The sequence below is a fragment of the Acartia tonsa genome, chromosome 1 (genome assembly GCF_053477335.1).
Source record: "Acartia tonsa isolate MP-2025a chromosome 1, ASM5347733v1, whole genome shotgun sequence".
Classification (NCBI taxonomy): Eukaryota; Metazoa; Arthropoda; class Copepoda; order Calanoida; family Acartiidae; genus Acartia; species Acartia tonsa.
The window spans coordinates 12,680,318-12,701,394 of NC_137260.1; the positions used below are offsets into that span (position 1 = coordinate 12,680,318).

The following is a 21,077-nucleotide window of genomic DNA, read 5'->3' on the forward strand; positions in this document are numbered from 1 at the left end:
ATTAGGGTCGGTCCATCCGTACGTCCGTCCGTAACGGATAGCTTTTTTTCGTTAATTTAAGCATGTTAGAATTGTCCTATCGATTTCAAACTTTGCATGGCGATTCCTGTAGTAGTTAGGTACGATTTAGTAAGCGTAGCAACTCTACAATCATTACCAGAATGTCATTTTAAACAAGTTGATTTTTTACCTTTTTTAACAACAAATTTTTATGTGATCTAATTATCCGATTGATCTGATTTTCGGTATACTGATTCCTGGGATAACAAAGTATAATATCATGAGCGAAGCAACTTTATAATCAAGTCCTAAAAAATGTAAGTATTTCCATAAACATTATCCTGTATCAAGCAGTTTTTCATCAAATTTCAACAAATACATTTATATTCTGATTATTCAGTCCTAATGCTATACAAGTGTTAATGTTCGTTTGTCCTACCGTTTCAAGTGCTTCGCTTTTATGGATGTTGTCATCCTTGTTAATCAATGAAGAAATAGGCAAGAATCTAAATGAATCAAAAAGGGAAACAAACGTTTGGTTTTTTTGAAAGCCATGAATTGTATGTTTTTGTTAATGTTGCGATCAAGATGGCTATAGTCTTTGTGTATCTTTCAGATACTGATCAAAATACTAAATAACCCTAGATACTAAAAATATTCACTGAGGTCTTATAAACGGCTTGACAGATTAATTCACAATTTGATGGATAGCTTTAAATTGAAAAAAAATAAGAAGAAAGAAATAATCCCAAAAATGTCAATTTTTATGGTAGGAGATGTATTTTGATTTTTATGATAAAGCTCGATTGTAACTCAATTATATTTCTGAATTATGTGCTGCCAAGGGGCCAGTTTATGCTTTTAATTCTAGTTCAAAGAATATTTAATTCTATTCAAATTTATCATGTATGTATTAAATGTACTATGTATGTTATGTAGAATACGAATATATATTTTTAAAAGCAAAAGTTTTCAACATTTTGGGTGTTTCTGTTCGTTTGACCACAATTGAAAATATAGGCATGTTATAATATCTATTATTGAAAGATTAAAATTAAGATTATTGAAACACAGTAACTTCATATTGTTGGTTGTTTTTTAATATGTTTTTATGTAATTATCATATTACTTTACATTTGAAAGGACGATTCATATGTAAATTAAGCATAATGTTTTACACTTTGGGATAGTATTCTTTATGAATATATATTTTAGTTACAATATTAAAAGTTCCCTCACTTTAAAACTGTTCATTGATTCTCCTTTTAAATGGATGTTGTCATCCTTGTTGTAATATGCACATTGAACAAATAAATACAATTCCAAAGCGTAAATACAATTATGAATACGAATTAAATATTAAACACTTGTGAGATTTGTTACAGGCTCCTAGCTTCTGATATTTATCCCGCACCAAAGCTGTTTTACAAATGAGTTTTTTAATTAAAGATCATTTATCGCCTATTGTCCTACGAAAATTATGCGTATCCCCTATTCTCCTATATATCCTTGACTACCCATTTAAGAGCTATCTAATGGATATAGAAAGCCTGGATGAACAATCAGTTCAATAAACCAATAATAACACAGAATAGGAACAATTACAGACCATTGCTGGATCTTTAAATCATTATAGTAGTGAGCCAGATCGGGGTGAGCCAATATTCCACTAATGAGAGCACAGCATTTTATGAAATGCCGCGCTGTGATTGGCTGAAATTCGGCTCACCCCGATCTGGCTCACCACTAAAATGATTTAAAGATCCAGCTCATGTTTTTGTTTGAATTTCTCAGGACACAAATTTCTTCGCCTAATTTAAAAGTTAATTAAATTAAAACTTATTGTTATGTCAGATTGACCATCTAGGGTGTAATAAATGGGATCTACTGCTGTTCACGGTAAAATATTGCTGGTAAGCAATATTTCCAAAAAAACCTATGAATTTTAAAGGCAGCTAGCTGCCAAACGGCTGAACGTACAGATCATACCCGCACACCATTTTAAGCGGCATACAAATAATCTGGAATATTCAAGATCCAATTATGCACAGGGAAAGCTTCACTGAAGAAAAAACGCGTAAAATAGGTCTTTTTCGCGCATTTCTCTGCACTGCGAGATAATTATGCATTGTTGATTTATGGCTATTTCAGATTATTTGTAGGCCTTCTTATGCCGCTTGAAACAGTGTGCGGGCATGATCTGTACGTTCAGCCGTTTGGCAGCTAGCAGCCTTTAAAATTCATAGATTTTTGGAAGTATTGCTTACCAGCAATATTTTACCGTGAACTGCAGTAGATCCAATAAATGTATTATCTCACCTGTAAGTGCTATTTGTGTCAGGGGAAGGATAATGGGAGATATATAGGGCTCATACACACTAAACCCGGGGGAGAGGATTGGTAGCGGATACAACAGAGTTACTCCTATCTGAATAGATAGATAGATAGATAGATAGATAGATAGATAGATAGATAGATAGATAGATAGATAGATAGATAGATAGATAGATAGATAGATAGATAGATAGATAGATAGATAGATAGATAGATAGATAGATAGATAGATAGATAGATAGATAGAGACAATTGAGATTTATAAATAGATATACAATTAAAAATATATAGAGATAGAAAGATAAATACTTACCAGAAATAGAGAATCAAATATAGAGAGACACTTGAGAATGTTGGAAAAGCTTGGTTTGAGTTCCACACTCTTCTGGTTGAATACAAATACACACACTACATTTCCTGAAAATAATTATATTTGGATATAAATAAAATAAAACGTTTACATCTTCATAAACCCATCACTTGACTGATAATGACCTTGTATGATAAACAATTATTTTCTTTCTTGTGGACAATCATTATAAACTGGCTTTAATCCGGTAGAAATAAATAGTGCAAAATCCATCAGAGTAAATTTAATTTTAATATACTATTTATTCATATTTATTAAATGCTACTCTTTAGTCAAAACAACAATTAATTTCCTAAAACGGTATTAAATTTCAAATTTTCAGGAAAACTCTTTGTTTAATGACTTAAATATGGTAAATTTGTTAAAATATTTAAAATACACTGTATTAATAGTTGTGAGAGTGTATGTATATAAACAAAGATTTCAAGCAAGCATATAAATTGTATTCTGAGTTATTTGGTTGCAAATTGCTGTTACTGAATATAAATGGCTTTTAATTTCTTGTTTATTTCCATTTACATAAAGTTTCTACATAAAAAGTACACTCTAAAACTTGTAACAGATTTAAATACTTGTTACCTTAAATGTATGTTATATTTTTGATTTAGAATATATAAAAATAGAAATTACTTTTATTAGAAGCAAAATTACAAACAAAAATCAATATTTATGTACAAAATTTCACCATAATTAGTAAATTAGAATTTCCAATCTTTCTTTGATAGCAAGTGTTAAATAAAATTATGATTATTATTTTGTAAAAGAATTATGTTTAGTTGATATTAAGACCCTAGAATAGAAAATACAAGTTTTGAAATTACTTTAATATTTGTTGATTATTCACAGTATAGACGTCACAAACTTTTCTTTTGCTAAAATATTTTCATTTGTAACTATGGGCTGTCTGATTCCCTCCATCTATTTCCAGTATTAAAATTTAAATTAATATTTCTAAATATTCACAAAAAATTACTACGACAATTTACATTAGGTATTATTTCTTTTTAAAACTTTCAAATTATTGTTATTTTATTGGGTATGATTAAATTTTCAATGGTGTTTTTTGTTCACTGAATAAAGTTACTGAAAATGACCAGGGTTAGGTAAAACCCACCAGCTTGTTTTATTAAGGTATAATCCGGTTTTGAGGGGTTTTGATAGGTTTTTTAAAAAGTACAGCTTAATTTTTATCTTGAAATTCTCACATTTACTTAATTGCCATATTAAAGCTTAAGTAACTTGCAAAAATAAAATCATTCTTACAATATGCATACGTACAATAATACATGAGATTTAAGTAAAAACTTGCCAAATGTGTGAATTTCTAGGTAACAAGCATGATAACACTCATAAAAGCGAAGCTCTGAAAAGGTAGGTTAGACGAAAATTAACCCTTTAAGAGTGTCATAATTAAATATGCAAAATAAAGTTTTGACAAAATAATACGTAAATTTGTAGCAAAACTCCTTGAATATAGACTACGGTTTAAGGACATACTTACAATTTTAGGACTTGATTATAGAGATGCTTCATCTATAACATTTTGCCTTGTTGTAATAGGAATCAGTACTCCAAAAATCAGATCAATCGGATTATTACATCACATGAAAAGTAGTTGTTAAAAATCAACATGTTTAAAATGAACGTACAGACATTCTGGTATTGATTATAGAGTTGCTACGCTTTCTAAATCGTACCTATATTATACAGGAATCACCATGCAAAGTTTGAAATTAATAAGATAATTCTAACATGACTATATTAACGAAAAAAGCTAACCGTTACGGACGGATCGACCTTAATTATAGAAAAGCTTCGCTTCTAAAATTGTGCTGTTAAAAAAATTTTAGAATGGACGTTTTTAGTGTTTTTTTGTGCTAAAACTGAAAATGAACCTTTTATGTGTTAAGATAACAGTACATCAAGTTATTTCCTAATAAATAGAAATAATTTCCAATTTGGCTGTCTGCGCCTGATTTCCTAGATTTTTATGCAATATCCCAATTTGTGTCAAGTTGACGAAAATGCCCCCCCCCCCTCACAGACTGACTTTTCAAATGGCACAAAGTAACATTAATGATACAAAACTTTTTAAAGCCACTTTTTGACCTCAGAACAAATGAAACAAAATTTAATCCATTCATTAAAAAGAAATATGTGTAATTTAAGAAGGAAGTTATACTTTTTATCATAACGGTAGTTGAAGGTCGGTTTCTCGGACAATTGAGCTGTATGGGAAACTGAAAAATTAAGCTAATCATTGTTGATTAAGCCAACTAATAAAGTATGCATTAATGTCTAGTCTTATTTACACTAAATAAACATTTTTTTCCAAGTGCTTTTGGCCACATAATTTTTATATATTTCCAGGGACCGTTATTTAGAATAGTTATTTCTCGCATCGTATTATAAACAGCTTTTCGCGGATATAGAATGTACAATTAATCTTATAATTGTACATTTTTATATTCGTAGAAAGCTGGATATAATACGATGCTAGACATAGTATTATAGTTTTGGCATGCTATATTTTCTCTCATCTATTATTTAAGATACGTGTCTGATTTTTTGTTGTTATTTCATCTGATCTTCTTAGTGTTATGACCATTAGAGTTTTTAATTAATTACTATAATGAATTCTTAAAGTTAAAAAGAACGTTTAAACTTTTCTTAGTCCAATAACCTGGTTTTCTTTGTACATACATACAAAAAAAATAAACTGTTTTTTCTGTTAAATGAATTTCTACGAATATATTTATGGTTGTGTAAGGCGTACTTTTAGTATTCTAGCAATGAGATGCATCTCTACAAGCTAACATTTACCATATTCAGTGTTAATCTTTTAACATCTTTAAAAATAAAAAAAATCTTGAATAAAATTATGACAAATATTTTAATTCCCAAGAATCTCAGAGGAATGGAGCCCTATACAAAAAAATCCTGTTACAATAAAAATAATCTAAAGTACTAAATAAAGAGAATTAGATCATTTTAGTTTTTAGAATAGTGGATAGAATACATCTTTATATATGAAAGTATAAACTTTCGAATATCACTTAATATAGAATAGCTGTTCTGGAAAAAAAATGTATATTCAATTAATTTAAAGAGCTCAATTAGACGTTTGATTATACCCGTACATATAGTGTTACACGCAGCGCATCTGCTCGTTCATGGAGAGGTGATGGTTCGAATCTCGGCCAAAACTACGTCATAAATTAAAAGACATTAAAAGTTGTACCTATTGCTGCTATGCCAGATGGGCGATATTAGAAGTATGAGTTGGGGAAAAGACTTGCCCAAAAGATACAAATCACTTTACAATGAACAGTAAGGACTTCCAGCGGTTCGTATAATTCTAGTGTTGGTTCTATTTGGACCTATTAACCAGGTATAAAAAAATATTTTACACATTATATTAAAACTTTGTTGTATGTGGTACTGAAAAAGTATAAGTCGTAAAGAGTTGTATTGTAATATAAATTGCCAGCATTCATTCAATTTTCGCCCACATACCTTTTTAAAAGCAAAGCTTTTCTATAAGTAGGGTGGGCCCGTCCTTACGTCCGTCCGTCCCTACGTCTATCTTAAACATGTTGATTTTTTAACTTTTTTAACAACAAATTTTTATGTGATCTAATCATCCGATTGATCTGATTTTTGGATACTGATTCCTGGGACAACAAAGTACAATATTATAAGCGAAACAACTCTATAATCAAGTCCTAAAAATGTAAGTATGTCCATAAACATTATCCTGAATCAAGCAGTTTTTCAAAAAATTTACTTACAATTTTGCTTTGACTCTTACAAGTGTTAGTGTCCGTTTGTCCTACCGTTTCAGTGCTTCCCTTTTTGGATGTTGCCATCCTTGTTTTTACAAAAATTCTAGTGGCGTTGCTTTTCTACCTGTCTTCTAGTACCAGTGTTTTATTAAAGGTTTCCTTGAAAATTTAACCGTACGGAAATCCAGCTGAATAATTGCATCAAAGTTCTAGTCCATAATAACAGCAATTACCCTTAACAAACCAAGCTCACCTAATAGCCTATATAATTTTACATTGACTTAAACCTTAATTTCCTATTTGTGTGTCTTAAAATTTGATTTCAGCTTTTTTTCTTCTTAAATAACGATTTTTTCTTTATCGTATTTGCCGGCTTTACTTTTGACGGTAGTTGTTGCCCTATAATAGTTACCAGAATGTCCGTATGTCCATTTTAAACATGTTGATTTTTTTATCCGATTGATCTGATTTTTGGAATACTGATTCCTAGGACAACAAAGTAGAATGTTATAAGAGATGTATCTCTATAATCAAGTCCTAAAAGTGTAAGTATGTTCTTAAACAGTATTCAGTATTTAAGCAGTATTCAACAATTATACTAACAATTTTGTTTCAATTTTTATAAATAATATAATATTATATATAAATTTATATTCTGATTTTATTCAGTTCTGACACTCTACTGTTAATGTTCGTTTGTCCTACCGTTTTAGAGCTTCGCTTTTATGGATGCTGTCATCCTTGTTCGAATATATTTTTACAAGAGGTTTAAATCTATTTTTCTTAGATATTGGTTCATTTGGCTTACCTTGTTTTCTAAGAACCTTGCAATTTTTTTCTTCAATATTCTTTCTTTTGTTACTTACATTTATGTAAAATATAATTTTAACACCTAGGTTTTTCTTATCTTTCATGAATTTCATGAATGGTCATTTAAACAAATGACTTTAAGATAAAAAATAGGCAACGCTACATTAGATTTATTAAGATTTTTGTTTAGACTCCTAGTTGATATTCTGATAATTCAAGATTAACAAGGATGATATAATCCATAAAAGCGAAGCTCTGATACGGTCGGACAAACGAACATTAACACTTGTATTGTGTGAGAACTGAAAAATCAGAATATAAATGTATAATAGTCGAAATAAAATTGTAAGTAAATTTGTTGAAAAACTGCATAAAAAAAAGGATAATGTTTGAGGACATACTTACATGTTTAGTTCTTGATTATAGAGATTTTTCGCCTGTAAAATTATACTTTGTTGTCCTAGGAATAATTATTATAAAATTCAGATCAATCGGATTATTGTATCAGATAAAAATTAGTTATTAAAAAAGTTAAAAATCAACATGTTTAAAATGGACGTACAGACATTCTGGTAACGCTATAGAGTTGTCACTTGTCGAAATATTGTCCTATTGTACATTGTAAGGTACTACGCTCTTGTGTAAGCTGCCATTCTTGTTTAATATATAAATTATATAACTACAAGCATAGTGTATATATATAAGTTACCCTTTTCATAAAAGTTTTATAATATAACAAAAAATATTAGTAGAAAATTATAAACTTGTATAAAGTTTTCTGAACAGAATTGATAAATTGTTATATATTAAACCTACTACTTATACACAAGGACGGATGGAGGTAGTTTTTGTAGTGTAAATGATATAATATGAAACATTTGACAGTCAGAAATACTTAGATTAGCTATCAAAATGAATATATTAACAGGGGAAAATTTGTTGTCAATTTAGCTTGGTAACATGGACCTCATATATTGGCCATTTCATTCATACAGTGATGAGGTAAGGGGGTGTATGGATGTTTAGCCAGCTGCGAGCATCAGTATATCAGTGCAGTGTACGTGAAAATTTGGTGCAACATCCAAGTAATTATATATTGATTGCTAATTAAATTCTTACCTAAGATACCAAAAGTAGCAATAATTGGTACAGCAACACCCTGAAACAAAATAATATAGATATACTAGAGTTGGCTCGATATAATTATCTCCCTATTGGCTAGTTTTCTATATGCATATCTATTTCTCTAAGTAAATATTTAATAATTTAAATGATTTTTAAAAGATTTTTTAAAATTATATTTTTTTCTTTACATTACCATCACCAAAGGGTTAATGATGATGATTACAATTTTAGTTTAATATTTGAACACATAAAATGTCGCCACAATCGAATTCTTTTAAAACATAGTTTTCTTAAATTTATCATATTATAAATTTAAATTTTCTTTTTTATGATTAGAAATTAAATACATCAATATAAGGTAAATAGCAACATGAAATGAAAAAAATGAATTTATTTTTAATAAAGTAAAATAATGGGTCTTATCGTTCTGGGCAATGAGAGTTTATTATGGATTATTGGAGCACTATGAGTTTTAATCATATATTCCTTGGAAAACTTGAGCTCGTTTATAGACATTTATTTCCTATATAGATCTGACATGGATCTTGAAGCAATTAAGCAGGCCGTTTTGTACATGTTAAAAATTGGAAGATTTCATTAAATAAAAGTAATCGCAAATATACTTAGTAAATAATATACATGCAGGCATCTAAAGGTATGGGACTATGTATGGTAAATTAATGTACACCCAAAACTACCCCTTTTGTAAATTTAAATAATTGGTCAAAAAGTTTGTCTTTGGACACTGATCAAAATGTATCCAAAACATTTTAGGATAGCAAATAGTTTGTAGATTTAGCTTTATAAAACTTTGGGGACAAGATATAATTATTTGGATACGTATATAATACTTTCTGTTAGTTGTACAGCTACTCTTTCGAAGGGTATGAGTGTAAACCGTCATTTTATTTTTTTTTTATAAAAAGATGCATTCGCTTAACTATTATATTATTAAAGAAAAAATCTGAAATATCCTAAATCTATTCTCTTACTATATCATTATTTATTATTTTCTAATGTATAATAATCAATCAAAAATATAGCAATAGAGTTTTTCTAGCTGCATAATTTTTCTTTAGAAGTAAATGTACTTATACATATTAGCAAAAATGTACTAGATGCATTATGCTAGCTTTGGATGAAAAAAGAACAATTACGTTCATAAGCATATTAAAAATAATTAGTTCAAAATATATATTTTTAAAATTAGTTATAAAGACTTATATATAATCCTTATAAAAAAGTAGCAGGATGTGTAGAAGTCAGTCTGTCCGTCTGTCTTTCTGTTTGTTTGTACCGTAGGATCTTACTAGCTGCTGAAGCAATAAGCTTCTCCTCTGCAATTTAGCCCCCCCCCCCCAGCTCCATTACTAATTTTAATTTTCATTGTTCAAACAACTTCATGAAATAATACTGACATGCTAAAAAGAAACCATGAATAAAAGAGTATCTTAGCTCTTAGAAATATCAATACTACATTTTGCAATTTGTTATGACTGCAATATACATTGTTTTATTTCAAATGCGCTACAATCCATCAAATAATTGGCAGTAAAATCTGCAATGCATGTATTCACAAAGTACATTTTTATATGAAGATAATCAATTTTGGAATCGTAACGAATTTTCCATTATGCGTATGCTAAAAAAAAGTTGGGCCAAGTTGAGTTTAGGGTAAAATGTTCCTGTTATCTCAAAAAAATCTATGATCTTTAAAGGCTGCTAACGGCCAAACGGTTGAACATTTAAAATATGCTCGTACTGAATTTAACCGACACATGTCTACAAATAATCTGGAATAGTCATTAATAAAAAGCACAGTTATCTCGCAGTGTACATAAATGCGCGAAAAAGACTTATTTTACGCGTTTTTTCTTCAGTGAATCTTTCCCTATGCATCATTTGATCTTGGCTATTCCAGATTATTTGTAGGCCTTCTTTTGCCACTTAACACTGTGTGCAGGGATGACATGTGCGTTTAGCCGTTTGGCAGCTAGCAGGCATTAAATTCATAGATTTTTGGAAATAATCTTTACCAGGAACGTTTCACCGTTAACTGCACTAGATCAAAAAAATCTAAACAATACGAAACAAACAAAAATGACTAAATATGGATTTATTGCAGAAAAGTTTTGATTTAAAATGATTTTTGTAAATGAAAAACCCGGATGTAAGAATCCTAACAATAAGTTTAGTTTCCTAATATCTTAAAATTACATGAGATTGTGTGGGAATGACATTTCTAATTGGATTTAAAGAACAACTTTACCTAGAACTTTCTTTGTTAATATTTTTAAGGATTTCATCATAATTGCTAATGCATATGTTTTGATCTTTCGCAAGAATACATAATTGACTTCATGGCCAGGATATTTAGACATCAGATTTTTGGTAATTAAGCTTCTATAAAAGTGTTTACAGTTGTCTATAGATAATTCTTTTACCCAAAGTTTGGTATTATCCTCTTGGAAATTTTTTTTTCAATTTTGAAAATTCGAGTACAACCCCCCCCCCCCCCCCTACCGATAGCGAACTATGAACTATGGCCGCAGGGCTGTTCGTCGTTGTTGGGGGGGGGGGGGGGGGGGGAAAGTGGTACTCAAATTTTCAAAATTGAAAAACAAATTCTAGGAGGATAACGCCCAAAGTTTTATAAACAAACACGTTCTCTTCGTTTAAACTTGAAGTGTCCAATCTTTTTAACCAATAACTTTACAGAAGGTATAATTTTGTTTATCATCAACAGAGATAAACATTAATTTATTGTCTGTCTGTCTGTCTCTCAATCTGTAGGTCAAAGAAGATAAAGTATAGAATAGAATCCAGTTTTCCAAACTGGACAATCGTACAATTCAAGTTGGTTATAAGTTTTTTATTGCGCAAGCGCGACTTTTCTTCAATTTTCCAAGATATATTTGAGGTTTTCAATTCTATACTTTATCTGCTTCGACATTATGCGGACTAAATTGTCGAGTTTTATCTCAGAGCTAAACTCTGCAATGTAGATGAAATAAAAATATGTTTAGAATATGGTGAGTAAAATACGGTATAGGCCTAGGGCACCCTTTTACTCTCTTTTCCGTACATTAGAACTAACCTAACCCAAAGTGACAAACAAACAGTGCCCAACAAAATATTTTGTGTAAAAGTGCTTAATATTATTTAACCTTCATTGACCTATTCCTGCATCACTGTACTTACCTCAATCCAGAAAGTTACGATAGATTCCTGGCAATTTTCATTACAGGTCTCATTTGGCATTTCTATGCTGTCAACATCCTAAAATATGGAAAATGCATTAATTTTACTATATTGTTGTCATCCCGTTATAAAAAGTAGTAAAGGGTTTTTCATATAAAACTTCAGATTTCAATAACTAATGAACTGATTAAGTTCTTCTAAAGGAAGCTTCTCACAGGTCCAAAATGGTTTTAGGCTATCTGATTTTCATATTATAGCCTCTAGATGGATTTCATACCCCTTTAAATGTAGATCCCCTAGATGCTCGTCGATATATGTCAACTATATCATGTCAACTGCGACCACTTTCTATGACAGCCATATAGCCATAGTAGACGGGTAGTCAAAGTGGATCATAGGGTTTCTTTGATAATACAAAATGAATACAACATACAATTTGCTTATAAATAAACCATAAACTTTTTAATATTCAGCAAAGAAATACTAATCATGTCATTTTCCTTTATATTATAATTAAATAATTGTAATATGATTTGTTTCCTAAAGAATGACGCCTGTCTCCATGTGTCTGGTCTCCAATTAATAATGCATGGCTGATTTTATCTAATTATGGTATTTAAGAAGATTCATGATGGCCCTAGACATTTATCAGTTGGGATTTTTTTTAAAAACGCGTGTTTTTCTAAACAGCTTTTCGCAGATAGTTAAAAAAATTATAGGACAGTGTCTGTTTTATTTGCCTTGAATGTAAGTAGGAATTATTCTTTGAAAATATTTTGTTTTAGTTGAAAATTTTCTATAACACGATACAATACATGATTTTTCAGTATGGCTTTGAATTCAGTGGATATTATTAATTTACCAAAGATAAACGTCAAACAATTAAAATTAATAATAGTTATTTCTAGCATCGTATTATAAACGGCTTTCCGCGGATATAGAATGTATGATTATAAGACTAAAACTAGTTATTTTAGCCCCGAGGAGCCGAAGGCACCGGCTAAAAAAACTGGTTTTAATCTTATGATTGTACATTTCTATATTCGTAGAAAACTGGATATAATACGATGCTAGACATAGTTTTTTCGTATGGATGAGAACCGGTTCCTATCCACCGGATTCGAATGAATACGAGAAATAAATTTATAATTAATTGTCCTCTATCCTTTAATTAATGAATTTGAGTTTACTGTCTTTCTTAATTATTTTGTGTTTGTTAAACTATTTCTTTGAGTAAATAATTAAATTTAACTATATAACATTGTTTAATTTCATCTAATTACTATTAATCTTATACTGGTACTCACAACTGTACCTAATACAATTAAGACATTTCAATTTATATAAAAAAAACTGTTAGCATTGAGCAAGTTATAATTTTCAAGTAAGTCTAAATAAGTTCAAACATATTAATTGTTTTGAGATGTTTTAAATCTATTGATTAGATCAGTAGTTACGACACAACCTATATAGACAACATTTATTATTTTTAAGTTTCTCTAAAGCTTTTTTTAATACTTATAAGTTATAGATATTTAAGCACTTTGATTTAATTATGAATTATAAATCTATTTTATAGGTTGGTTATAGATCTTTTGTTAGTTTAAGTATTTTGTATCATTAAGATATCTTAATTTTGATTATTAAGAAAAGGTCTAATTATTTTTTGGTAATGAGAAAAAGCTTTGAATCTGTATACTTTTACACTAATTTGAAGTGTATACTATGATGAATTGAATGTATCATAATTTAATACAATCAAGCTAAATGATAAATTTGTACATTTAACTGAAAGTAATAAGTAGATTGCTGGAATATAGATGAATATTTTTATATAGGCGCTCATCATCACACAAAGATATGATTTCCAAACAAACTCAAGTCAGGAATGAAAGGTATTGGGTGTTTGGGCATTCTTTGAGATATTTCACCATAAATTGGGTATAGTCCCTTTTATTGATATCGCCTCTTAAGGGGCGTTTCGTCGTGTTTTCACAGTAGCTTTTCTCCTCAATAATTCCTCTGCAAAAATACGTCGAATCGCCCCTTAAGAGGCGACTATACCCAAACATTTTTAATAAGCCTTGCTGTGAAATGTGAGCCTTGTATTTTTAACACCCCCCCCCCTTCCCCCAACGTGGCTGTATTAAGGAGGTTTAGATGTGTAGGGGAATGGATAATTAGGGGGTGTATCCACCCTCCTTGATTTTTCCAAGTGGGTGGATACACCTCCATTCTGCACACCTACGTGTTTTATATACCAAATTTTTGGCCATGAGAATCTTACTGGAAAACAAAAAAAAAACTTGACAGACAATCAATCACTTTTTTGTAAATTAATAAAAAAAAGATTCTACAAAAATCTAAATATAGATACAAACATGGATTAAATATTGAATTAAACAAGAATTTAATTTATTTGGTTTAAAAATAAATCTTGATAATAATTACATAAGTCTACTTTTAATCTTTAAAATTTAATGAGCAGTTTCATTTTGAGAATCACTATAACTCTTTTAGCCATTGGAAAAGTTAAATATCATCATAAATTTCCACGGATATTAAAAGGATAAATAATAAGATGAAAACCAGTTTTGTTAGCCTCGAAGGACTGGGCTAACAATACTGGTACTGATTTTAAGGTTTTTGTTTTGATATTCTTAGAAAATTTACTGTAATACGATGCTATACATGATTTATCAGAAAGGCTAATAATCCACCGGATATTAATCAGTTTCGACACCATACTGGAAAAGATATTTTAGTTTTTGATTTATTCCTTCTATGCTTGCAAAAAGCGAGGAAAAGTAAAGATATACTTGATTAAATATGTCAAGTCATATTTTCGTCATAGTATTGTAAAGAAAACCTGCTATTGTCTAGAACCTATATACTATTTCTCCTTATATGATATGCTTGTATGTTATGTCAAGCCATATTTTCATCATATATACAAAAATGTATGTAGCTACTCAGGGTGGGAGAGGTCAAATTGGACTGAAAATTTCACTAGTTGTTACCTAAAGTTTTATAAACACGTTATCTTATTCGTTGGCTCTAAAATTTTGGGTATTTTTCTTAGATTTTGATTGGTTGGTTCCAAACTTGTCCTATGTAAACTTTTTTGTAAAAGTTTTTTAACAGAAGGGGTAAGTTTGTTCATTATCATTTGGAAATGTAAGATTGTAGTCAAAACTCCAAAAATAATTAAAGAAACTACTCTATAATTACAATATCTATAAGATCTTTTGCCTGTCAGTTATTTTTGGGGGGGAAACATGATTTTTTGGCTTTATGCGAAACAACTAATTTTTGCTTTTTTAGAAAAACTAGAAAAAATCTAAAAATTTTAGTTTTTCTATTAGTTGCTTGGACTAGGTTAATGCATAAATAAGTAAATCTTTTAGTATTTTGAATATTTGATTATGTAAACACCATCGTCTATCAATATTTTTGTATATACCTACATAAATGTCTAGTCTAATAATATCCTAACTGATTCTTACTTATTATCAGTTAATCACATAATGGCTTAAATAAAGGTACAGTTTTTGTAACATTTTATGTATATCACATCATATCATAGACAGTTTACTCAGAATATGAAAGGACCTTTTTTGTTAGCCTTATAGGCCAAACGCTCATGCAAATTATGACCAACTGAAATTTATCGGAAAACATCTAGAACATTATTAAAATTAGGGTATTTTTTTCTTAGAAATTCAAGCATCAGTAAGTTTCTGGTTTTGGGCCAGATTCTCCCTTTTTCGATCTATTCATGTCATTTATGAACCTAGACAGTTTTTATAATTCAAATCTATTTTATTCTAAGGAAACTGTATAAATTGCTAATGTAATACCTAATTCAGTAAAATTTAAATTTTGTATGAATTCTATCCTCTCTTAAATTACAAAATTTACATATTACTAACTTCAAAAGTAAATTAAATGCATGAAACTTTAAGGATAAAGAAGGAAATTTTCGTAGCAGTTTTAATTGGAACACAGTTCAAATGTTTCTCAATTGGGATACCAAATTATAATGAATCTTACCTAACATAATTTTCAAATACATATATATTTTGAAATTTCCTTCCCTATATCCCTATTTCCTGGATAATATTAAAAGATTGGAATTTGAAATTACAAAAAGGCATTTAAAATATTTTATCCAATTGAATGGATATTAAATATATGTGGATATCATGACTAGGGGATAATTATCGTCAATTTAGGTTGCCAACATGGACATCTTTTTTTGGTCTATGTGTTCATCCAGTAGGATGCCAGCTACAAGTTTCACTTTATTAGACTCTTAGAGTACATGAAAATCTGTTAATAATATATCCATTTCCAATTGATACATTTATTAGTTTTCAATTCCGATATTGTTTCTCATTTTTTTATCATCAAAACTGCAAACTAATATAGCAGCAAAATTGCTAAATGATTATCATAATAAAGCAAAACCTTTTGCAAATTTAGAACACTTTCTATATGTGGAAATTTGCGAAGGTAAAGTCACATCTTAAATTCTGCTGAATCTGTGATTAAAGAAAATCCTCAATTTCGATATTAAAATTGCTGTATAATTACTTAACAATTTCTATATAATCTATAATACAAAGTAGATAGATGTCTATCTGTCTGTTTGTCTGTTTGTTTGTCTGTCTGTTTGTTAGTAGCGAATGATATTGCTAACCGCTGAACCGATCGGGTTCTCTTTTACAAAATAGCTTCTCATAGGTCTCGGGAAGGTTTCTTTTCTTGGGGGTGGAACACCACCAACCCCCCTAAAAATGAAAAATACCGATCCCACCCAAAAAATGATGATGAAAAAAGTTGGATGAATGAACTGACCAATAAATGAGGTACACATTAAAAACCTAAATTAACGACAAATTTTCCCCCATCAATACATCCGAGTATTTTAATATATAATCAAATTGCTAGAATCAAAAATAAAATCCTTCAACGAAAAGTTAATGATAATCTTTCTAGAGCTGCGTGCAGAAATGAATGAATCATGAATATCATAATGTAAGTAAAATTATGTTATTCCTTTTATCTATTTTCTTTGATATTTATCAGGTGGTATGTAAATATTATTGTCAATATGCAGAGACACAGGGGACAATAGGCTGTTTATTACACTAGTCCCCAAAGTTTCATAATAACATTTTCTTATTCGTTGGCTTACAACTTTAGGGACTTTTAGTAAATTCTGATTGCAATCTTATACAGAAGGAGTAATTTTATGTATTATCATTGGGGATGTATATAAATTTATAGGCCATTGTCTTATCCCTTTAGATCCATGGTTGGTATGTTAATCTTAGTGTCAATGTGAGGGTGTTTAATGTTTATACATTCTTACACCAAAAAAAAAAGCCATTATTAGTAAAGATATATTTAACGTTATATCTTTTCAGATATGGCTTTAAATCCGATTAATATCCCCTGGATTAGAACCGGTTCTCAGCCATACTGAAATATGTATACTAGTTTTGCTAACCCGGAATTCAACCCCTCAGGGTTAACAAAAATATAAGCAGCATTTCCCAAGTAACAAAACTGGTTTAATCTTAAAATTTAATTTCCGCGGAAAGCTGTCTATAATACGATGCGGCAAATAACTATTCTTGAACCGCTAGATATATAAAACTAAAAATAATAGTATATAGATGTACACTTTGTTTTAAAACTTTTTGATCAAATTTCAAACTTAGAAATCATGTTTATTTAGTTTCGCGTACTTTTTGTGAAATATATGAACTTTATTATGTTATGCAGTCAGTATTCATAGGATTAGAGTCCAGGCATTTGAGGATATGGGACAAAATAATTTTATCTAGACATATTTATAAAAAAAATTCTAGCCCCTGCGGAGAGCTCTAACCCTGCAGTGCAATCATTTACATTTACCTAACCTAAAATAACCAATCAAAAGCTACTGTGAAAATACGACGAAACGCCCCTTAACAGGCAATGTCACAAAACCGTCAGTACTTAAATTATCTTTAGTAAAATAGATAAAGCAGTCCATAACAACATTCATAAAACATACAACTATAATTCACTGATATATACTTGTTTTAAAGAACATTTTTTGAAAATTAACAAATAAACTTTGTCTCTTTTGCTATATTTTTTTCTGGTCATAAACAGACATTTTTTTAAATATACTATTTAAAAAGGCAAATGCTCTGCGCTTTTAGTATCCAAAACCTATTTATTTCTATTTTTCCCAGTATGTTTTATTTCCTGACAAGAATATGTATATTGTAAGAATATGTTTTGCAATAACAATTTGATCCAACCATCTCCCTAACCATATTGGACCAGTTCCAACATTAGGATACAGGAATGGATAAATGGAAGAGAAATATTATCCAACTATTTCTTGTAGCAATTTTAAAGTAGAGCAGTTTAAAGTTAGAGTAACAGCCCAAAAAAATTGGCGCAACTCATTTTCATGCACAATGAGAATCTCTAGTCAAAGATTGTGCAATCAAAGAGTTGCTAGTCTGCTATGTGCAATATGGGGTGAAGGACTTCTAGCCTCTGAGCTGACAAGTTGACTGTTACCAACTTACCCAAAAAATTTAAGAACATATGGGAGAAAGATAAAATAAAATTACTTAAAAATCAACAACAAAAACTTCTTTTTTAATTAAAGGGTGAGCAAAAAAAAATGCGTAGATTTTTAAAATTCAAATTGCGTGGCTTGTGTTAATAGTAGAAAAATCTTACGCATACCATTAGAACCGATAAGAAGTCTATTTTTTGGAAATATAAGAATGATTCCTCTGCTACGTATAGTTAGAGAGCTACATGTTAAAATGTCCCAATTGACTTAAAACTTGACTTGCGAGTAAATTTTAGGACATTTTACCATCTAGCTCATAGATTATTTGTAGCACAGGAACCGTTCTTATATTTCCTAAAAATACAGATCATAGCGGTTCTAACGATATGCGTAACATTTTTCTACCATTAACACAAGCCGCGCAATTTGAATTTTAAAAATGTACGCATGTCTTTTTGCAAGAATTATTGTCTAATATTTACTAATATACTTGCAAGTCAAGTTTTAAGTCAGTTGGGACATTTTTAACACGTAGCTCCCTAACTATACGTAGCAGAGGAATCGTTCTTATATTTCCAAAAAATTGACTTCATAGCGGTTCTAATGATATGTGTAACATTTTTCTATTATTAATACAAGCCGTGCAATTTGAATTTTAAAAATCTACGCATTTTTTTTTGCTCACCCTTTATATAAGGTCCAGATATCATAAAATTAACATGTCTAGTGGGTTAGAAATATGTAAGTTTTCACTTTGAGTCTCCACTGGTTGTTAACTTTTAGCAAACAAATAAAAGGAAAATCATCATTTTACCTAACCCTATTGTGCAGGATACAGGTTGTTAGCGAGGCAAACAACAGAAAAGAATATATTTTTCTGGTTTACAGAAGAAAAAAAACAAAAATTTGACAAAAAATAAAAGAAAAAATCCTTAAAAAAAGAATAAAGCATAGCTATATTCTTTGCAACTTCATTCTTATACAAGAGGAAGTATGTTTCATATAAACAAGGATGACAACATCCATAAAAATGAATCTCTGAAATGGTAGGACAAACGGGAGTCTAAACAAAAATGTAGGTAAATTTGTTGCAAAACTTCTTAAATACAGAATACTGTTTAAGACATTTTTAAGACTTGATTATAGAAATGCTTTGCTTATAATATTGTACCTTGTTGTAATAGGAATCAGTATTCCAAAAAAACATGTAAATAGAAAAATAAAGAAAATAAAAATTTGATTTCAATAAAGTAAAAATTCAGCATGTTTAAAAAGGACATATGGACTTTCTGGTAACGATTCTAGAGTTGTTATGCTTCCCATATTGTTGCTAATCGTTAAAGGAATCATCATGCAAAGTTTAACATCGATGGGACAATTCTAACCTGTTTAAATTTATGGAAAAATTGTCCCTGACGGACGGACAGAAATATCCTAATTATAGAAAAGCTTCGCGTCTAAAACATTTTTCAAAACTGTAATAGTATATAAAAAAAGTTTATGTACAATTGAAAAAATTTAGCTACTTTTCCAAAACAGGAATCTTAGTGTATATGTTAGAACACTTGTATTTTATGGTTGTCCCAAAGGGGAAAAACCAGAGAGAGAGAGAGAGGTGGGTTGTTTATCACACTAGTCCCAAAAGTTTTATAATAACGTTTTCTTATTATTATTTGGGGACTTTTGGGTAATTTTTGATTGGTTGTTTCAATAAGTTGAGTGTTCATGAGTTTCCACTACTATTTTTCATCTTCAGAAAAGGGTAAATTTTTTGTATCATCATTAGGAATGTACTTAAAATTATTGGCCATTGTCTTATCCCTTTAAATCCCTGGGAAAAAACCGAGGCATAAAAAACCTCCCAGAGACAGGAAACAAATTTACTACCTTCCTTTCCATGCAAAATATTTGAACATTTTAATTTCTTTACATTGCAAACAGTGGGACAAAGACAGGGATAAAATAAGGTATCATTTCCAGTTTTGTACTCCCCACCCCCCCCCCCCCCCCTTACACACACTTTAAAATTTTACACCAATTTCTGAATATGCTAAAATTCCTGATTAAAGTCATATAATTGAATTAAATTTTTTAACTCGATAAAAAGATTAAAACAATGCAAAACTGTTTTTATAATTTACAATAATTTACATCGTTAAAAAGACAGCTTTCCGTAGATATTAAAATGATGAATTAAGATTTTTATTGGCGCATTATTGTAAATCAGAGTGTAATCTCAATCTGTAACTCAATGCTTTATGTCTTATGACAAACTGTCGTTATTAACGTTCTGTAAAGGTTCATAATGCAGTTTAATCTAAATATTTATGTTAAGGTGAAGAAAAAAATTGAGAATTATTTTTCAGGACTTTTCTTTGAACAAACAAAAACAAAAAAATTGAAATATCCAGGAATAATATTGAAATTTTAAGATAAGACAAAAGAATAAAGTTTTCAACTTTTTTGTTAAACACATTTAGACTATGATATTTAGTTTATTATTGCATTGTGATCAAGACAGCTTTTTGTGGACATAAAAATTAAAAATTAATAGGCCCTGGCTTTAAAAATGGTATTAATTTTATAATTTTGCATTTAAATATGTGTGGAAAATTGTCTGTTATATGATGCTATTCTCGTGTTTTCAGTATGGCTGAGAATAAGTTTTAATCCAGCTGATATTTATCGGTTTCGAACCAATACTGGAAAGATTCAAAGCAAAGCAATGTTTTGAGAATATTTTGACAAAATTCAAAAGTAATAAAAAATGTTCAGAATGTACTTAATTATTCTCATAAATTCAAAAAAATAATTGAATTAAAATGTCTCTATTCAATATTTCTTTTTAATTTGTCTGCATACA

General features: G+C 29.6%; 1 protein-coding gene across 1 annotated transcript in view; it reads right to left on the reverse strand.

Annotated features, from left to right (window-relative positions):
* Positions 1-21,077, reverse strand: part of LOC145313281 (FMRFamide receptor-like) — a 51,915-nt gene that overhangs the window by 20,947 nt on the left and 9,891 nt on the right. The window contains exons 2-5 of the mRNA XM_080152610.1: positions 11,626-11,703; positions 8,419-8,458; positions 2,648-2,751; positions 2,320-2,428 (exon numbers count right to left, since the gene is read on the reverse strand). Of these exons, the coding sequence (XP_080008736.1) occupies positions 2,320-2,428; positions 2,648-2,751; positions 8,419-8,458; positions 11,626-11,703 (331 nt within the window). The remainder of the gene's footprint in view (positions 1-2,319; positions 2,429-2,647; positions 2,752-8,418; positions 8,459-11,625; positions 11,704-21,077) is intronic.